Genomic DNA, 20,870 nt, shown 5'->3' on the forward strand with positions numbered 1-20,870 from the left:
TTTTGTGAATTATCTGGATGATTTTTCCTTCGTATTATGATATGTATTCACATTATACATACATACATAATTAAAGAAAAATCAGAAAATATGGGTTCGTATTGGAATAGATGAATCTTTGTTATATGAAAAAAAATGGGGTTTGGCACAGATTTCACTATATGGCCATATCGGACATAAGGCAGAGATACATGCTCCTTCCAGTTGACCGAGACATGCTGAGAGGCCGAATCCTGGCTTATAAAGAGACAGTAAAACTTGTTGATCCTGTGGAGCGTTGGTATAAAGGCGAGGTGGTGTAAATTCTTTGCCTTGCTAAATGTTAGAGAACAAGAAATTTGTTTTAGAGTATTTCTTTGAGAATCATTTTCTTATGCTATGTGTATTGATTTTTTTGTTGAAATAATGTGTTGAATTTAAAGAACTAAATGAATGTTCCATAAATGCGTGATTTTACAACTGTTAAGACCCATTTGAAGTGTCTGTTTGGGATTGTTCAAGATAGCCTTAGTAACACTTCTTGGAATAGCAAAAGCTGTTTTGGTTTTTGGTTGGTAAATTTTCTAAAGCTACTTGATTTTGGATAAGTTGTTTTAGTGCTTTCGAAGCAAAGTTTGGAAAAGATGCTTCTATGTAGAGTTGTTTGCACCTTCTCCAGAAAGTTGTTCGTATTAAAACTTTTCAGTAATGAAAAACCCTAATGTACTCATCTTAAACCTCTAGATTTGCAAAAAAGCACCTTTATTTGAAACTTCCAATTTACATTGCCAAATGCCTTTTTAGCCAATACTAAGCAGCACTTTTTCCTCTAGCTGAAGCTGAAATTCTACTGCAACTCTAAGCAGAGACCGTATATAATCAACAATACGTTGTGTTATGTGCAGGTGGATGATAAGGACGAATACTCAGATGATAGCATAGTAGCATATACATCAAAGTACATGGCTGGATAGCCACAGACAACCCATCTATTAGTTTTTGGCAAATTGCACCCAGCAATGAGTTCCAATCTGGTGGACCCCAAAACAAGAACTTACCTTCCATGTCGGCCCCACCTGCCTCACTGTAAGCCTGCTGTTGTTTCTGCTTAATTCTTTTTTGAAACATATAATTGGATTTGAAACTGAACATGTGGTTGGGACGAAGAGAGGGAGTCTATTCACCTCAGCTACATGTTAAGTATTGCACATTATAGGAAGTTACGTTGGGTCACAATCCATAATTAGAAACTTGCATGTAGAGGGTTGACTCTTGTGTGTCTTTAATAGTTTCATTGCATTTCGGTATCATAATCATTCTCATGTTGTTTGACTCTAATTAGCTTAACGTTTCCTGATCTATTAACATTCCCAACCTGAAAATGTTGGGGGTTGTGAAACTGCAAGTTCAAGGCCAAAATTTCTTACTGATTGAGAGTGATAACGTCAGTATTTCCTGAGTGGTCACTATGCTGGAGACACAATTGCAAGACATTGAAGGTCTATTCAAGGCCAAAATTTCGATTATCAAGATTGTTCGATTATTTTGAATAATTGGATTGAGAGTGGGTGATCACAAACTCTTCATCTTAAGAAATAGTTTAAATTCCATTTGTTGTGTATGCCATTTGTTTTCTTGACAAAGTATGTTCAGGGAAAGTTGCTTGTGTGCTTTCATGGGGGATTTTCTACATTTATTTCTTCCCAGAACGAGATCTCTTGCCATGAAGCAGAACTACCAAAGTTGGAGATTTACAACTTAAAAGAGGAATCAGCCGCATTAATTTTCATAAAATCATTTGAAGTTTTCTACACCCATATTGAGAAAATATTACTGAGAAGGAAATATTTTTTCTTTATCCCATGGAAACTAATTAAACCAGAAAGATATTTGCATGCAATACGTCTTTAAACACACACAATATATATGTATGCATGTGAAAAGCTAAGTGTATGAAATTCTCCTATTTGCATGCAATATGTCTTTCCTCTTCCTTCTTCCTTTCTTTTTGTCCTTGTCCATCGCATTATCTCCAGGAGTGCGAGTTCATGTTACAGATCAAAATGTATACACTTCGAGCTTTCATCAGTTTTTTTTTATTTTTTTATTTTTTGTTATTCTCTTTTTGGAATTGACGTGTGAATTAGTTGAGTAATACTGATCATCTCTTCTTCTTTTTTTTGTGCAGGTGGTGATGGATAACGGCATTGTTGAGGTCACCTTGGCAAATCCAGGAGGGTTTGTTACTGGAATAAAATACAATGGCATTGACAATTTGCTTGAACTTGAAAATCAAGAATCTAATAGAGGGTACACATCGATCACATATATTTTCATTCTAGCTAGCTGAACTTGACATTGTTCGTTTTTAGTTGTTGTTACTTGTTATTCAGAAGTGGGATGTGGGATCCCATTTATTGGGATCCCTATCTTTTTGCTTGTCATTGTGGAAAATAGAGAAGTTTGCTTGTAAAAGCTGAATCCCACTTATTGTTTCATTCAACAATTTGTATGAAGGTACTGGGACGTGGTAGGAACTGCAGGACTGGAGAGGTATGCTTTTAGTTTTGTTAAGGGACCTTTTCCTTATTATTATTCCATATTACAAGGACACTGAATGTCTTCAGTTTCAATGAACTCTCTCTCTTCTTTGTTTTTGCTACCATTTTCCTTTTTAAAATTTTTTTTTTTCTTTATTTCTGTTGTGCTTTTTTTCCTTGTTTTTTAGCTACATGATCCTTTGTTCAATTTCTGAAGTTCATTTGTAAAACAATAAAAAAGATTTGATGGGTCCAATTTAATAATTAGCTTATAAATTAAATGGACGGAATTATTTTTCAACAAATCTGAGATTAGAGCATAGCCCACGGTATCATGGGCCTTTCAAGTTTAAATTATTGGAAGGCTTTCAAAGCACAAATCAACACATAGGCTAGCCCAAAATATGGTGAAATGGGCCTTAATAGTCCGTTGGAGAAAAATGTTTGAAAACTTTCGGCCCGGCCCATCATGGTCTTCTTTCGTCTTTCGAGATTCGGCACATTTGTACGTGTATTCCCAAATTCGACACGAACAATTGATCAGCCGGACTGTTTGAAATATGCAGCGTCAAAGGGTCATTGTTCAAGGTGATCGTGCAAGACGAGGGACGAGTAGAAGTCTCCTTCATCAGAAGCTGGGATCAATCCCTTCAGGGCAGGCTTGTTCCTGTGAGCATTGATTTAAGGTGTTTGATTTCTCAAAACTCATTATAATCACATCTCAATTTCTTTGTTTAGTGTCAAAATCTGACTATGAGGATCACAAATAATTAGGTATGTTATGCTCAAGGATTCATCGGGGTTCTACTCCTACGCCATTTTCGACCACCTGAAGCAATGGCCTTCTTTCTGGATTTCACAAATCAGGCTTGTATTCAAGCCCAGACAGGACAAGTAAGTCAAATAATTTTGTTTATACCATCGCATTATCACGTTATTTTGAATTTTTTTTTTCAAACTTATGGATTCCGAAATGTTTTTGTGAAAATTTTGGATTTGGGTTGGATTTGTATAGATTTCACTATATGGCAATATCAGACAAAATGCAGCGGTACATGCCAACTGCTGCTGACCGAGACCCACCGAGAGGCCAGGCCCTCGACTATAAAGAAGCAGTACTACTTGTGAATCCTGTGGATCCTCAATTTAAAGGAGAGGTACTGCTTGGATCAACGTTTGTATGACTCTCTCTCGGTATCCAAAATTTGTTGGGAATGTTATATTTATATATGGGTTACGGTGCCTTTTGAGTTTTGATTTGAAAATTGGATTCCTCCTGCATGTCAGCATGTAATCTAAAAGATGCTTATGAGTCTGCAATCACAATTTCAAAATCACGATCGCAGAAGTAAAGTCACTTGGACTAAAATTTTCAATTGTGCAATAGAATTATGCAAACTAGTTCCATTGACGGTGCAATCAATCGCTCAACCAAAAGAAGCCTATGACATATTAGTATGTGGACACTATGTATCTATGTTGCAATATCTTTACTACCTTGTGTTATTATACACGCAGGTGGATGATAAGTATGAATATTCAGTGGAAAGCAAAGACATTAAGGTGCATGGGTGGGTAGTCACAGACACGCCATCAGTTGGGTTCTGGCAAATTACACCCAGCAATGAGTTCAGATCAGGTGGACCCAACAAACAAGAACTTACCTCCCATGTTGGCCCTACCTGCCTCACAGTAAGTCACACCATATTTTCTCTGTTTTTTTTCTCCCTTGTTTAAGTTCTTTTGAAGTAAGGGAGGCTGGGAGGGAAGTTTATGAGTAATCAAAAATGATATAATCAGGACTTTCTGAGCAGTCACTATGTGGGAGGAGAGTATATAACACTACAAGTTGCGGCCAACGAACCATGGAATAAAGTATATGGTCCTGTTTTTATATATCTTAATTCTGGACCTGCTGGAGGTACCCCATCTCAGCTTTGGGAGGATGCTGGCAGACAGGTATATATATTTTAGCAAAAGAAGCAATTTCTCTTTGAAATCCATGTATACATGATGGATGGTAAATTGTGCACATTGGATTCCAGATTTTCAATTGATTTCTATGATAGATTCATGTGGTCAGCCTCGAATTGTTTGGACAAAGGCTTTAATGGTGTACATTATAGATGTAGAAAACTAACACTTTTTTTTTTTTTTGCTTTAGATGCAAACTGAAGTTCAAAACTGGCCCTACGGTTTTCCAGCTTCAGAAGATTTTCCAAAATTAAATCAAAGAGGCAGCATCGACGGTAGATTACAAGTTCGAGATAGGTGTGTCTCTGCCAAACCTTCAAAAGCTAGTGATTAATTTTTTTGGCCATAGTTCTTATTATTTTAAAAAGCATGCTAGATATGCATCCAATGAATGTTGAAGAAATAGATTTCTTTTTTCAGCTTGATTGGGAAAGGTTTGTTTGCTAATTGATCTTATTTTTATCTTACTTGTCTTGGCATCATGATAAGGTGATCCTCATCATGAATAAAAAGGTAAACAACTCTAGTGCACAAGGTTCCCGCAATGGGCGCTTTGTAGGACAGCAAGATGTAATAGAAATATAGAATATTAATAGTTTTCAATAATAACGAGAGAAGTGACTAGATTAATGCACATAATACTTCATCCTGACTATTTTTTTCCTTGGTACGGATGGAGTTGATATAAGACATTACATTTGTTTAGATATGCAAGAAATGTAGAAGTACCTGCTAGCAATGCTTATGTGGGGTTGGCACTTCCTGGAGCTGCTGGTTCTTGGCAAACAGAGAGCAAGGTGATCACAATTTTCTTTGCATTATTGTAATATATGGTCGGTCATGTTCTACGACATAAATATAATACTGGTCATCCAAGCTTGCATGGTTGCACCTTATGGCAAAACATGACTATTAGCAATAGAAAACAGTATGTAACGGATATACATGGTAATGTAAAACAGCCTTGTCTAATTTGTTAACAGGGCTATCAATTCTGGACAACAACAGATGAGAACGGAGACTTCTCCATTAAGAGTGTAAGGCCTGGAAACTATAATCTATATGCATGGGTACCTGGCTTCATTGGAGATTACAAGTACGATACTGTCATCAACATAACTCCAGGTCTTAAATTTTCTTTGTCAACTCTGAGTCTTTACCAGCTATTGATGTATAAACAAATGTAATCTTGACTGCTAATTAACATGTGAAGCAGGCTCAAATGTACAAGTTAATAATCTTGTATATGAACCTTTGAGGGATGGTCCCACATTGTGGGAGATAGGCATCCCTGATCGATCTGTGGAAGAGTTTTACATTCCTGATCCTGGACCCAATTATATCAACAAACTTTATGTCAATGATGCTGCTGACAGGTTAGTCGTCTTATATATTGTAATAAGAAGAAATCCTACGCATTTGATGAGCTGATTTTGTTTTTAACATTTATAATAATTAGTGGTATCAATCTGACAGATTAGGCTTCTTATCATTCGTTCTCCTTTCATTTGTAGGTTCAGACAATATGGATTATGGGAAAAATATGCAGAGTTATATCCTCGAGGAGATATGGTCTTCACTGTTGGCACTAGTGACTACAGAAAAGATTGGTTCTACGCTCAAGTTACCAGGTTTATTCTCTTTCAAATAGTTCAAATTTAGTTCCTTTTTTTTCCCCTCTTCTATGAGAAGTGATAGATTCATTAAAAGATCTAAAACTTGCAGCTTAAGGGACTTATCAAAATTAAAAATCTGTCCACTTAAAACAAAGCTAGACAGATTTGATATTCCCAAGAGAGAAAGGAATGCAGTATACCCAATTAAGCTTCAGATTCAGCTAGTTTAACCAAAAGATCAAACTGACAGCACCAAAAGCCCCCAGAGGGGAAGAACTAGCTTGGATGGACAAGGACTATACCATAATTGGTGGGATGTGGTCTACACGATTAAAATTCACCTCCTACTAATATCTTAGCCAACTGAATGAATTGGGGAGGGTATGGGAGAGGACTGTTTGGATGTGGTTGATTTAAGCATATCCACTTCGACCAACAATTTAATCAACTGAACAGAAAAACAACAATTATTTTTTCTACCGAAAATTAAACAAAATCGAACTCATGGTTATTGCGTAGACAATTTATTTCAATTTGACTGCATTACATTTCAGGAAGATCTCTGCTAACAAATTTCAAGGAACTACATGGCAAATCAAGTTCAAACTTGCCCAAGTAGATGATAGAAAAACCTACAAACTGAGAGTGGCAATTGCAGGTGCGGAATTATCTCATTTGCAGGTATGGAACTACAAATAAGCCCATTCTTTTCTTATTTCAGATGACATGTAATGTCCCAAGGGCCTCAGGCAAAACGACTTTTAGTTGTTCTGAACTAACAGAAGTTATCTGTATCTTGTAAGGTTCGGGTAAACAATCCGAATGGAACACCCGTGTTTTCAAGTGGACTATTTGGGAGGGACAATTCGATCGCAAGACATGGGATTCATGGACTTTACTTCCTGTTCAACATTGATGTCCCTGGTGCTCAGCTTGTGGTAGGGGATAATACCATTTTTCTGACACAACCAAGCAGCAATGGTGCTTTCCAAGGGATCATGTATGACTATATTCGTTTAGAAGGACCTCCATTGTAGGATAGATATAACAGACTTTCTTGAGAAAAGAAGTTATAAATTCGTTATGTGATGCATTGATCCTTTATTTCTTGTGGAACTTCACATTACTCACTAATCTAATGTAATTTTGTTTTTTCAGTAACTTATAATGACTTCATACAAGCTTGCTCTACTTACCATGTCAAACAAGCTTGCCAATTTATTATGTCGTCAAGTGAAAAATTTTTGTGTGCGCGAGTGGGACGTATCGAGTTTAGGTCTAGGTTTTTAAATGTAGCAATTGATTGTTAGTGCGTAGGCCCTATGATTATTCAATAATTTAAACAAAATTATTAGAACCAAAATCCTTTCAATCAGGGATCACCAATCGCTTGATTAACTATTTCTCATATCTATATATAAATAGAAACGGCTTTCAAGATTGATAATTAAAAATTGACAAATTAAGAGACTTCAATGGATTAATAAAAGTTTTAGATCACTAAAGATTTAATAATTCCAATTATGGACATAGTTGATATGATACATTTTTTTCTCGGAGTAAGTACTTTGTTATTTGTCTATTTTTAGAAATCTAATTTCTTTAGTTTTAAAATATTCTATTATAGTGTTTTAATTTGGTTGTCCTTAATTCCTATTAATTAAATTTTAATGGGATTACATAACTCAAATCACATACAATATCAATTAATCAATTATTGCTAAAATTATTTTATCTATCTACTCCTCCTATATATAATTTTACAAATATCTATGCAGTGAGATAGCTAACCAAGCAATCGAAGTCCCAAGATTGAACCTCAACAAGGTAACAATAAACTAGCGTCGACGCTTTCTAATAAACACCAGCAATGAGGGTGGTCGTTGATACAGTTTTTTTGTAATGAGAACTCATACACTCTTACTTCACACATCAATGTTCATAAAGAAGTCCATGCATATATGCAAACATATTCAAACACACAACGTACGTACATATTTAGTATGGCAAAATTGAACATACAGATATAGCAGAAGAAATTCTATGTTATATGTTATATATCTTGTGTTCCAATGATACAGATATAGCAGAAGAAATTCTATCAGATTCCACGGAGACAACACCGTCATGTCTTTTCGTCTGTTTTCCTTTCTTCTTCTTCCTTTCCTTTGGTCTCTGACCGCGGTGGTGGCATCGCCAGGAGTGCAATTGCATGTTCAAAATAACTATGTAAGCCTTTTTTTAGTTTCATCTTAATACATAGTATATATATGTCTAATGTATGGGCCGGTTAGCTAAAATACTTTTTTTTTTATTTGCAGGTGGTGATGGACAATGGGATTGTTCAGGTTACATTGTCGAATCCAGGAGGACAAGTCACCGGGATTCAATACAATGGCATTGACAATTTGCTTGAATGGAGAAATAAAGAGAGTAGTAGAGGGTAAATAGCTATTTCTTACAATTAATTAAGTATTATTGTCAACTCTTTATGATAAATACTTCATGTTATTAGACCCTTACAATTAAATTTGTAATATTATGGCATCTATACACTATATACATATAGAGAGAGAGTCATTCTCTGGTGAGTACGTCCCTTACTTTTAAAAGTTAGCACTTTTATTTTAAGTCGTTTGATATGACCAATGACTGAGATTAGGGTTTAGATACGATGACTTAAAATAAAGGTCCGAAGTTTTTTTTTAAAAAAATAAAGTTATCCTTACTCGATAATTTTTGGTTATATATATGCGAACTGATAGTTTGTTTTAATTGCAATATGAAGGTATTGGGACCTAGTGGGAGATAAAGGATATGAACGGTATGTTTGCAATTCTACTCTTGTCAATACATATATTGAAATGCATGATTCACATGGAAGAGCAATATAATGAAAGTTTATTATTTATTCACTCATACAATATTTGTGTATTGAGTGATTAGTATGTCTAAAAAATAATGATAATACCAACGAGAGGTGGCTCGGTTGACAATCGATTGGGTTAGACATATGTGTGTCTAATATGTGATTCCAATGAAAAGCATATTTATGAGCGTTATTTCAAAAAAATAATAATGATGATAATGATTTTACTAACCTAAGTCAACTTTTAAATGAACAAAAGCCCTATCAACTAACTTTAATGGTAAAATTAAATTACATTTCTCCAAGTTGTTGGAACTTCTCCATCAACTCCAACTATTGGTTAATTTGTTCTGGTTAATTAATTTCACGTTTTAACAAAAGCAAACATTGGCATTTGGTAGTGTTGAACAAAACATATATATGGCTTTGGTCTAATTTATCCTCATGTGAAAATTTTTATGTCTCCCAGTTTAAACCCAAATTGAATTTACATAAATTTATATAATATCGTTATCCATTACTAAAAAAGTAATTTTCAATTTAGTAATGGCTAACCAGTCTCATGCAACATGAATGATGAATTACCCTTATGCAGAATTAAAGGGACAAGTTACAATGTAATAGTGCAGAATGAGGACAACCTGGAACTCTCATTCATGAGAATTTGGAATCCCTCTGTTGATGGCAAGCTTGTTCCTTTGAACATTGACTTGAGGTGCTTTAATTTCTTCAAATCTATTATAATTCGCAAATTAACCAATAAAAAAATTCAGAATAACTAAATGTGGCGGGACATTCAAATTACAGGTATGTTTTGCTGCGCAATTCGTCGGGTTTCTACACCTACGCCATCTTCGAACACTTGAAGGAATGGCCTGCTTTCAGCTTTGGTGTTGCCAGGCTTGTATTCATACTTTCGAAGGACAAGTAAGTTCATTTTTCATTACAAATTGAGTATGAAAATTTATGAAAAATTGGTTTGTGGTTTATTAAATTTATTGGGTATGTACAGGTTTCGTTATATGGCCATATCCGACGAAAGGCAGCGTGACATGCCACTCCCTGAAGATCGAGCACCAGATAGAGCAGAGTCCCTAGCTTATAAAGAAGCTGTGAAACTTCTCAAACCCATGGAGCATGAGTTTGAAGGAGAGGTTTGTACTTCTTTAACACCACTATTTGCTTTTGGGTGGTAATACTTAGGCAATTCATATCAGGTGTTCGACGAAATGCCCCACCCGGTTGCTTCAGCATGTTATAACTAATAAGTACTCTTTCTGCTCAATATTAGCAAGAGTTTCCTAGCAAACAAAAAAAAGAGGAAGCTAGAGTTTACTATTGATAAAAATATACTTGTTTATGTGTTATGCATAAGTTCTTACACACAATGAACGATATTTTTGTATTATGTGTGTAGGTGGATGACAAGTACCAATATTCAGTGGAAAGCAAAGACCTTAAGGTGCATGGGTGGATATCTACAGATGAGCGAGCAACTGGGTTCTGGCAAATTACACCCAGCAATGAGTATCGATCAGGCGGACCCCTCAAACAAGAGCTTACCTCCCATGTGGGTCCAACATGCCTTACAGTAAGCCCTCCATCTGTTTTATCTTCTTCTAAGTGATTTCTTTCTTTTGATTTGCAGTCTCTAAGGGCCAAACTGTAATAATTGATTCAAAATGGTGATTATGATCAGGTATTTCTGAGTCAACATTATGTTGGAGATGCTTTGGAAGTAAAAGTGATAGCCAATGAACCATGGAAGAAAGTTTATGGTCCTGTTTTTATATATCTTAATTCTGCCTTAACTCGTGACGCCAAATCTCAGCTTTGGCAAGATGCTAAAAGACAGGTTTCCTATTCAAAATGCAATTTCTCTTTTAAGCATATACATCATAAATATTTATGTTAAGATTGACTTGCATTTTTTCATTGCTTAGATGAAAACTGAAGTTCAAAGCTGGCCCTACGGTTTCCCAGCATCAGAAGATTTTCCAAAACGAAGTCAAAGGGGAAGTGTCACTGGCAGATTATCAGTCCTAGATGGGTGTATATCTATCCCTTAGCTTCTATAGTCAGTTTTAATTAAGATTGAGTATAGTATTGCTAAAATTTTCCTTACTTTCACATTGTTTTTGCAAAATCATAAGCACAAATAGTTCAAAATAATCAATGTCAAGCTTAAATTTGATCTAATTTTAGTCGCTACATTTGTTTAGATTTGTTAATAGCGCCCCAATACCTGCGAGGGATGCTTACGTTGGGTTGGCACTACCAGGAAATGCTGGTTCTTGGCAAGCGGAAAGCAAGGTGATCAATCACACAACTTCTCAATTTCCCTTGATTGTATCAAGGTCATGTTGAATTACACATAGATATTCTACTCTTTTGTAAATAGGGTTACCAATTCTGGACTGTAACAAATGATGAAGGCATTTTTGCAATCACTGGTGTAAGGCCTGGTACCTACAATCTTTATGCATGGGTTCCTGGCTTCATTGGAGATTATGTATATAATGCTGCGATCAATGTAACTGCAGGTCTGAAATTCTTACTTGTATACTTTGTCAACTTTGAATTTCTCACACTGATATATATGTTGGTTAATGTTCAATTCATGTCAACAAATGTCATGCAGATTCTCCTGTTGAAGTTGGCAATCTTGTATATGAACCTCCCAGGGATGGCCCAACATTGTGGGAAATAGGTATCCCTGACCGGTCTGCGGCAGAATTCTTTATTCCTGATCCTAACCCCAACTATATCAACAAGCTTTACGTCAATGATAACAATAACAAGTTAGTCTTCTAATCTATTGCTAGTTTTTTTGTAGCAAATCATTCTCAAAATCAAACATAATATTAGATGCCTTGTTTTATGCTATATAATGCTAAAACAGCTTTTTTTTTCCGCTGCAGATTTAGGCAATACGGGCTGTGGGAAAGATATGCAGAGTTGTATCCAAATGGAGATTTGGTCTATGATGTTAGCACTAGTGACTACAGAAAAGATTGGTTTTTTGCTCAAGTTACCAGGTTGATCTCTTTTCTCGGTTCGAACTTACATTAACCTTCAATGCATGCTCGTATTCTCAACTTTTTATCAAACACATAGCCAACTTTCTATGACAACCAACCTTAAAGTCACTCAAAATGTCAAATAGAAGAAAAAAGAATTCTCTTTTGCTTTGTTCTCGAAATTATAGGAGATTAGTGAAAAGAAGTTGGAGACTTTTGCATCGCAGCATCACTGCCCTGTGCCCTCAAAGGCAGAGTTTGAAGAGAACATCCTTAAAGCGGAGACCAAGAAACTTAGGCTATGATACGATGTTAAAAGTTCATCATATTTTCTTTCATAAGCCAGCCTCATTGTCCAAATGAAATTGAGATTAAAAGCATCATGTACTGGAGCTTATTTAACTTTGCACATGCATCAATCGCTGACTGTACCTTTGATCCCTCTGTATTGCAGGCGTGTTGGTAACAATTTTGAAGCAACTAATTGGAAAATCAAGTTCAGACTAGACAGAGTGGATAGGTCCAAAACCTATAAACTAAGAGTGGCACTAGCAAGTGAAAGCCTGTCTGATTTGCAGGTACAGAACTACAAACCTGTCATTCTCTTATTTCAATAACTCTAAACTCTTATATGTAGCTGTACTGTGCTAATGAAACTTTCGGTTATATTAGGTTCGGATTAATGATGAAAACTCAAATCTTCCTATGTTTTCAACTGGAGTTATTGGGAAGGATAATGCCATTGCAAGACATGGAATTCATGGACTCTACTACCTGTTCAACTTTGATGTGCCAGGCACTTCACTTGTGGCAGGGGATAATACCATTTTTCTGAGACAACGACGTGGTGGAAGCCTTTTCATTGGTATCATGTATGACTATATTCGCTTCGAAGGTCCTCCATCGTAGATTGCATTTAGTATACTTTGATTCGTACTCTGAAAAATTACAGGTACAGTAAAATATCAACTACTAAATTAACATAAACCAGCTATGCATTGTTTTAAATAGTGAGAGTTGATCATCTTCCATATATATCTACCAAATTTGCTCATAGAGGTACTGATTAGCATATGCAGTTAATCTCTTTAGCATTGCATCTTTACCGTAACATTTTCGGTTTATATTTTTACATTGAGACTGTTGGATTGATAGGAGAGAATACCCTATTCTGAACAACCAACCCACAACTGATAACCACAGAAAGGGCTCCTCCATTGAAAGGGACATGCTTTGATGCTTACATGTTACCTTCAAACAAGCACACACCCTAAACGAAAAGGAGACCCTTTGACTTGACTTACAAGCCAAACAGGTCTGTAAAGTTGGTGATCTGATGCATCAAAAAAAAAGTTGGTGGTTTGATGATTTGTTCAGCCACCTAAACAACCTAATAGCTTTGACATTTAAGACAGTTATTAAGATGAGAAGAATCAACAAAGTACTCTTGTTGGAGGTGAGAGTTAGTTATAGGGACTTTTAGCATATCAAGAGAGATATAGTTAATTAATTTTCTCCCATGGTCGAGGGAAACTTATGTGCGCGGGGGTCTGACAACCTAGATTTAGACCCATACCGGATGTCCAAAAGGCAAGCAGACTTGACGGCCTGAATTTAGGCTCATATCAGATGTTCAAAAAAAAAACTTGTATGGTATCGTTGTCGATTAAAAAAAGAGTTGGTCAATTTTCCTATCAAGAAAAATACTTGGGACAATAGAGACATATATAAAGAAAGGTCATTCTTCATAATTTCATGTTGGCCATGCTTTCAATTGTTTTGCAAGTTCAATTCATGGAAACAACCTCTCCATAATGTTATTGTTCACACTCTCTGTCAATTCGAACAAGCAGCCTTGAAAGTCATCTTTTGAAAAACAATTTGTTAAGCCAATTAGTAATGAATCTCTCAAAGTCTGTGATGACCACCCAATTACTTAATTGTCTTGCATACCAAATATGCTTGGAATTTCTTTCCACCATTCAAACCTAATACCATCTTTGCTGGATACCATGAACATGGAGATGATATATATATATACATATATATATATGGTTTGCCAAGTCCAATGAGATTGATGTCATCATTTCATATATTTCTTACTCCTTCAAAAGCCAAATCAACAAAGTCTATTATCTCATCAAGTGGGCATGCGTATTTGTGATGGTGCAAAGTGCTTCTTCGTGTAATGCCAACAAAATATTTAAGGTTAATTGTCTTGACTTCCTTGTTTTTTTCGAACAACAATTTTTTCCCTAGTTCCTAAATTTGGGTTCTGCTCTCATTGAAAATCGAACTTAGGATCTTTCGATTCTATACGGTTTGACCCGAGAGATTCATCACTAGGTTATCACCAAATAGTTATATTGTTAGTTGATTTCATTAAAAGGAATAATATTAGTGATAGTATTTTTATTAAATTCAATCAATCAAATCTTTAATTGATTAATTTGCAAGGAACTGATTGAAATTACAAAATTAAATTAATTGCTGATCATACCGATCAATAGTATTATCCCAATATTATTCTTTTAGTACTTGAATTAAGTGTTGAACAAACAAGGTTTACCCAACAAAGGTCTTCTTTACTTCCATGGTGGAACTGCTTTTATACTGAAAATGCTTAACAAGAAATATGTGAACACAGTCTCATTCTCATATATGCTTCAACATGAAGCAAATTTGATCGAATTAAAATTAAAATTAAATGATAATATTTATTTTTCTCTTTACAAAATATGGTAATAACTATCTTTCCAAATATTTTATCTATGTTTTATGGTATTTTCAACTGTATATATATTCAAATCCTTCTGCTACATTGTTTCTAGTTTTGCTTAACAAAATCTGATCCTTGATCAATGCTTATATATATATATATCCTTAATTGTTTTGAAATCCATTCTTATCTTCTACATCAACAACTGTAAATTTTTCAAAATTTAATTCTCTCTCTATATATATGCAGATACTTATTTACCAGATATATAGTATAGAGACCTTAATTTCTCCAGAAATGTTGGTGACGAGAAAGCAAAGAGATCTTTTAAAGAATTTTTTTTGAAAAAAAAAAAACTTTCTATGTGGTTCACGGGAAATCAATACCAGAAAGAAAGGTAGGTATATAGATACATACATACATATATATATATAATCCTTCACGTGTCTACATTCTTTTGTCCTGGTTGTTTCAATCAGGTAATCCAGAAACGTCAGCCTCTAAACAAGATTCTTCTTTTCACCAACGAAATTTGATGAACAAGTAATTAATTACTTTCCTTTTTTTTTCTCCTTCATTTTCAGAGCTACTTGATCCATATATATATCGCCTGCAACAGCCCAGATTGAGATCACTTGAAGGCTCGTCGAGATGGCGACCGGCCGGTGGATGCCTCGTCGCCGTCTTCTTCTTCTTTTCTTTACTTTGTCATGGTCTTTGGCCTTGGCATCATCATCTTCAGGGGTGCAACTGCATGTGTATGATGAATATGTAAGTAATTTGCAGTAATATTATATTTTCGATTAATATTGATGGGATTTTTAATTAATGTTTTTTTGTGGGTAGGTGGTGGTGGAAAATGGCATAGTTGAGGTGAATTTGTCAAATCCAGGAGGGTGGGTTATTGGAGTGAAGTATAATGGCATTGACAATTTGCTTGAAGTGGCTAACAAGGAAACTAACAGAGGGTACGTTTTTTCTAAAAAAATTATTATTATTTACAGTGCTTCAATTTTGCCTAATTTTTTAAACCCTAAAATTTGAGTCATTGACAGTTCCATCCATCTTGTCTTTTCTTTTGTTTTGGTTTGGTTGATGAGAATGACCAAAATGTTTTTTTAATTATTATTATTATTATTTATAGTGCTTCAATTTGACTATTTTTTAAAAATTATATTTACAACCCTAAAAATTGAGTCATTTGACAGTTCCATCAATCTTGCTTTTTGTTTTGTTTTGGTTTGGTTGATGAGAATGGCCAAAATGTTTTTTTTATAATTATTATTATTTCTAGTGCTTCAATTTGACTATTTTTTTAAAATTATATTTAAAACCCCAAAAAAATGAGTCATTGAGAGTTCCATCCATGTTGTTTTTTCTTTTGGTTTGGTTGATGAGAATGACCAAAATGAATTGACTCGTGATTGTGAATTTGAAAGGTACTGGGACCTCGTTTGGAGCAAACCCAACGGTACTGCTCCTCCAAGAACAAATGGGCCAGGCCCAATTGGCAAGAAGAAGAAGTACAAGGGCACTTTGGACAGGTACTAAACAACCAACCAACCAACCACTCACCAACACTAGTTATCATTACGATGTAACCGGCTACTGACCAATCCGGTTCACTGTTTAATCAGTTTTTGTTACTTTCTTGTTTCTTCCACCGACTGTGGGGCCCACCACTGGCCCTCGTGAGTCGTCGGTAGTACGGAGCCCAGTGGACCAACATAGGCTCTTTTCAGCCTCTGACCTAATATGGGCTATTTTGATCATAATAAGGTTTTTAAACTTCGGCTCTCCAAAGGCCCATGCTCAGCCTCTGACCTAATATGGGCTATTTCTATCAATTTCAGAGCCTTTAGAAACTTGGGCTCTCAAAAGGCCCATGCTCAGCCTCTGACCTAATATGGGCTATTTCTATCAATTTCAGAGCCTTTAGAAACTTGGGCTCTCAAAAAGGCCCATGCTCAGCCTCTGAGCAAATATGGGCTATTTCTATCAATTTCAGAGCCTTTAGAAACTTGGGCTCTCAAAAGCCCATGCTGTTAGATTCCAAATGCCCAATTCGAATTTCAATCGTTAAGATCGTTTAGCAGCGTTTGAAATAAATACGTGAAATGCAGGATGATAGCAACAGAAATGAAGGTGATAGTGCAGAATGAAGAGCAGGTAGAGCTCTCATTCACCAGAGAGTGGAATTCTTCACTAGAATACACGCAAGTCCCCTTGAACATTGACAAAAGGTACCACTTTTATCTACCCAAACATTGAGTATCTAGAATCTGATAGGGCACTAATGAATTTGACTGTAACATGTTTTTTAGGTTTGTGATGCTTGGTAATTCCTCTGGTTTCTACACCTATGGAATTTACAACCGCTTGAAGGGATGGCCTGCTTTTGAACTTGACAATACCAGAATTGCATTCAAGCTCAGAAAAGACATGTAATTTTTCTTTGCTTTGCACTCTACTTTTTCTTGAATTACTTTAATGGAACAAATTTGAACTCCCATTTCATTTCTTGGCACAACAGATTTCATTATATGGCCATTTCAGACAGTAGACAACGATATATGCCTCTTCCGGATGACCGGTCACCGGAAAGAGGTCAGGCCCTAGCATATCCAGAAGCAGTCCTACTTGTAAATCCTGTGGAGCCAGAATTTAAAGGAGAGGTATATATGAGCAAGCAATTTTGTTTGGTTCGATAGAAGTAAGTTCCAGTGCTAAACAATAGGTAGATTTACTTGTACAATGGGATCAAATTTGTAAATGCAGGTGGATGATAAATACCAATACGCGTGTGAGAGCAAAGACATTGGGGTCCATGGATGGATTAGCAATGACACTGGTATTGGGTTCTGGCAAATTTCACCCAGCAATGAGTTTCGGTCTGGGGGGCCCTTTAAACAATTCCTAAACTCCCATGTTGGTCCGACAAACCTCGGTGTAAGTACTCTAATTCAAATGTTTTATGCTCATTATGGAGTGACTTTTAAAATAATTGTTGTCACTGATTGTTGAAAAATGTTGTCTTCAGATATTCCATAGCACTCATTATGCAGGACCTGATATGATAATAAAATTTGAAGATGGCGAGCAATGGAAGAAAGTTTATGGTCCCATCTTTATCTATGTTAATTCATTGTCCGAGAGAAATGGAAATGTTACATCTAAGCTTTGGGAGGATGCTAAAGAACAGGTTTCACATAGCTTATTTGCAATTTAGGAAAATTACTGTGTAAACTAGACAATCCAGTAGTCAATGGGCGAGGACTAATGCAAAATTCTCTGTAGTTGAATAAAGAAGGTCAAAGCTGGCCCTATAGTTTCCTGGCTTCAGAAGATTTTCCGAAATCAAATCAGCGTGGGAATATCAACGGCAGGTTACTGGTCGAAGATAGGTACTAGGCTTTTCTTTTTCGCTCCTGTTGTATCTCATATTGTTGTACTGAATCTGTCATTTATTTGTTCTTATGTGGGCTAAGATTTGGCAGTTATGCTTGTCCAGGTATGTATGTGAGAGAAAGGTATCTGCAAAGGGTGCTTATGTGGGGTTGGCACTCCCTGGAGATGCTGGCTCCTGGCAACTAGAAAGCAAGGTGATCATTTTCCTTTCAGTTTTTACTTAAGTTTGGTGTTTAGGGACACCAATGCTCTGGTCGTCCTAGATAGCTTGAACAGTGAACTAATCCTGGCTAGCTTAAACATTTGTGTTCTTAGGGTTACCAATTTTGGTCCAAGACAGATGAGGATGGATATTTCTCCATTGATAATATAAGGACTGGCGAATATAATCTTTATGCTTCTATACCTGGTTTTATTGGAGATTTCCGTTACAATGACCTCATCAGTATTACTGGAGGTCCTTCACTTTTGACTTTACCTTCAAAACTCAAAATTCTTGTAATGTATAACAATGAATATTGATTACGATTATCTTCTAAGCAGGCTGCAGCTTAGAAGTGGGTGACCTTGTATATAAGCCTCCGAGAAATGGCTCCACATTGTGGGAAATAGGCATCCCTAATCGCTCTGCTGCCGAATTTTATGTTCTTGATCCTAACCCAAAGCTCATCAATAAGCTTTATGTCCATACTGACAGGTTAGTTCTTGTGATTTCGAGGATAAAACTCATCTCCGGAGTTCTTTTCGGATTGATCTGTATCTGCAATATTTTTGGGGTAATATGCTGGTGATGGTGCATGAGTTGCTTAAAGACTGTCTAGTAATGCCAAATTCTTCTCTTGGTATTTTTTGCATTTATTGATGGACCAGCTCAACGAAACAACTCCCGTGCATGGGCGAACATGTGGTCCAGTGATAGAGTTGTAGTAGTGCAACCTAGAGCTCACAAGTTCAATTCATGGAAATAGCATCTCCACATATTATGTGGAGTAAGGTCTGCGTACATGTTACATGTCCCCCCCCCCCCGATTCTACCCATTGAAGGAGTCTTGTGCACGGGAGTTTGTTACCTTTTCATTGATGGACCATCTCACAAGTTTCACATCTTCTCTGGCAGATTTAGGCAGTATGGATTGTGGGAAAGATATACGGAATTGCACCCTCATCAAGATTTGGTCTACAAAATTGGCGACGACTATAGAAAAGATTGGTTCTTTGTTCAAGTTACCAGGTTCGTCTCTGGAATGTTGACTTTCCGATGAATCGGAAATTTTATTTGATGACATTTTAGCTTTCTTTCTTTGGGAAAAAGAAATACTAATGTATTCCTTGGATTGTAAAAAAAAAAAATTACCTGTAATATTATTGTTTGTGTTCTATTAATAGTTTCTGATGTAGCTGAGGCCTATCCAAGTTATTACCTTATGTATATTGAACCAGGCGCTCTTTTTCTGTTTTTCAATGCAGAAGCTTAGATAATAGCACATATGAAGGAACTACATGGCAAATCAAGTTCGAATTCGATAAAGGTGATCATAACGGAACTTATACACTTAGAGTGGCACTGGCAACTGCACATGTTTCTGAATTGCAGGTATATTTGGGAGTTCAGAAATCGTTGTTTTTTTCTTTTCAGATTGTCTCTAGAAAATGCAACATATGCATAATGAGAGTGTTTTTTTTCTCCTGAAGGTTCGAATTAACGATCAAAATGCAACTTCTCCCCTATTTTCAACTGGAATCATTGGGAACGATAACACAATCGCGAGACATGGAATTCACGGGCTCTATCGACTATACAATGTAGATGTTCCTGGTACACAGCTTGTGGAAGGGAGTAACACCATCTTTCTGACACAAACACAGCACATAAGCCCTTTCCAGGGAATTATGTATGACTATATTCGCTTAGAACAGCCACCATGTAGCACATTCATATAGTTATTTTGAATTCATAGAAAATTCAATTACAAATGCCAGAGTGAATAAAATCCATTTTTTTGACAAGATTATTGGTTGTTGTCTGAAGTGCTGTGCTTTTGACCTAAGATATATGTTGTCAGAAAATTTAGCTTCTGCTATTAAGAAACTACTATACATACATGTTATGCAGTGACTGATATAGACAATTTTTTTCTTTAACTGTACGGTGCGTATGGCAAAGAAAACAGGATGGAATTCTATGTCGATTTCTGAACTATGAAAAGCCACAATGTCTTAAAACATGATAAAGCTTCTGTTACTTATAACCAGATTCTCAAGTCCACTATATGGTCATACAATTAGAGGTTTTTTTTTAAAAAGGTTATAGACGTGATTATATTAAGTTGCCTAATAAATTAGGTAATTGAGACTCATAGACGCTCGAGCTACCATAAAGATGGAGTACAATCAATAGGACTAAAAAAGAAAAGAGAAAGACTGAAAAACATAAACACTAAGATGGCCACAAGCCCGCCCAACACTTATTCTCCTAACCCACAAGCCCACCCGGACCCAGCCCACAATCAATAACTCTTGTTTGTTGCCAAACAATCCATATTTCTGATGTATATATTGTGTGTATGCATACATCTAAACAAACTTGAAAGTGGTTGCAAATAAGAGAGTGTTTGCTGTATTATTAATGTGATAAATTAAGACCACAATCAATAACTCTTGTTTGTTGCCAAACAATCCGTATTTATGATGGTATATATCGTGTGTATGCATACATCTAAAGAAACTTGAAAGTGGTTGCAAACA

At 35.9% G+C, this 20,870-nt stretch overlaps 3 protein-coding genes across 3 annotated transcripts; all 3 read left to right on the forward strand.

The window, feature by feature from the left end:
- Positions 1-7,292, forward strand: LOC120009185 (rhamnogalacturonate lyase-like). Its single transcript, XM_038859654.1, has 16 exons — positions 1-293; positions 885-1,065; positions 2,168-2,289; positions 2,497-2,532; positions 3,086-3,205; positions 3,294-3,413; positions 3,535-3,676; positions 4,038-4,211; positions 4,320-4,478; positions 4,684-4,790; positions 5,200-5,290; positions 5,477-5,618; positions 5,710-5,869; positions 6,008-6,124; positions 6,664-6,790; positions 6,913-7,292. The coding sequence occupies exons 3-16, from the start codon at positions 2,174-2,176 to the stop codon at positions 7,144-7,146; spliced, it is 1,845 nt and encodes a 614-aa protein (XP_038715582.1). The 5' UTR covers positions 1-293; positions 885-1,065; positions 2,168-2,173; the 3' UTR covers positions 7,147-7,292.
- A 2,255-nt stretch (positions 7,293-9,547) lies between these two features.
- On the forward strand, positions 9,548-13,052 carry LOC120009507 (probable rhamnogalacturonate lyase B). Its single transcript, XM_038860127.1, has 12 exons — positions 9,548-9,693; positions 9,786-9,905; positions 9,991-10,132; positions 10,396-10,569; positions 10,678-10,833; positions 10,922-11,028; positions 11,201-11,291; positions 11,380-11,521; positions 11,620-11,779; positions 11,900-12,016; positions 12,453-12,576; positions 12,671-13,052. Exons 1-12 carry the CDS (start codon positions 9,548-9,550, stop codon positions 12,905-12,907), a joined length of 1,716 nt encoding a protein of 571 aa, XP_038716055.1. The 3' UTR covers positions 12,908-13,052.
- Positions 13,053-14,754: 1,702 nt separating this feature from the next.
- On the forward strand, positions 14,755-20,137 carry LOC120009181 (rhamnogalacturonate lyase-like). The gene is made up of 15 exons (XM_038859651.1): positions 14,755-15,488; positions 15,564-15,685; positions 16,157-16,261; positions 16,841-16,960; positions 17,042-17,161; positions 17,251-17,392; positions 17,496-17,666; positions 17,758-17,919; positions 18,015-18,121; positions 18,229-18,319; positions 18,441-18,582; positions 18,669-18,822; positions 19,243-19,356; positions 19,593-19,719; positions 19,818-20,137. The coding sequence occupies exons 1-15, from the start codon at positions 15,369-15,371 to the stop codon at positions 20,064-20,066; spliced, it is 2,046 nt and encodes a 681-aa protein (XP_038715579.1). The 5' UTR covers positions 14,755-15,368; the 3' UTR covers positions 20,067-20,137.
- Positions 20,138-20,870: the final 733 nt, after the last annotated feature.

This window comes from Tripterygium wilfordii, chromosome 11, assembly GCF_013401445.1.
Source record: "Tripterygium wilfordii isolate XIE 37 chromosome 11, ASM1340144v1, whole genome shotgun sequence".
Classification (NCBI taxonomy): domain Eukaryota; kingdom Viridiplantae; phylum Streptophyta; class Magnoliopsida; order Celastrales; family Celastraceae; genus Tripterygium; species Tripterygium wilfordii.

Bases quoted from the DNA above. Each gene is read 5' to 3' on its own strand.
- LOC120009185 (XM_038859654.1), top strand. From the start codon at position 2,174: ATGGATAACGGCATTGTTGAGGTCACCTTGGCAAATCCAGGAGGGTTT. The intron at 5,619-5,709 runs GTCTTAAATTTT...CATGTGAAGCAG, and splicing joins TGTCATCAACATAACTCCAG to GCTCAAATGTACAAGTTAAT. The intron at 6,125-6,663 runs GTTTATTCTCTT...ATTACATTTCAG, and splicing joins TTCTACGCTCAAGTTACCAG to GAAGATCTCTGCTAACAAAT.
- LOC120009507 (XM_038860127.1), top strand. From the start codon at position 9,548: ATGAATGATGAATTACCCTTATGCAGAATTAAAGGGACAAGTTACAAT. The intron at 11,029-11,200 runs GTGTATATCTAT...ACATTTGTTTAG, and splicing joins AGATTATCAGTCCTAGATGG to ATTTGTTAATAGCGCCCCAA. The intron at 11,292-11,379 runs GTGATCAATCAC...TTTTGTAAATAG, and splicing joins CTTGGCAAGCGGAAAGCAAG to GGTTACCAATTCTGGACTGT.
- LOC120009181 (XM_038859651.1), top strand. From the start codon at position 15,369: ATGGCGACCGGCCGGTGGATGCCTCGTCGCCGTCTTCTTCTTCTTTTC. The intron at 15,686-16,156 runs GTACGTTTTTTC...TGAATTTGAAAG, and splicing joins AACAAGGAAACTAACAGAGG to GTACTGGGACCTCGTTTGGA. The intron at 16,262-16,840 runs GTACTAAACAAC...CGTGAAATGCAG, and splicing joins TACAAGGGCACTTTGGACAG to GATGATAGCAACAGAAATGA.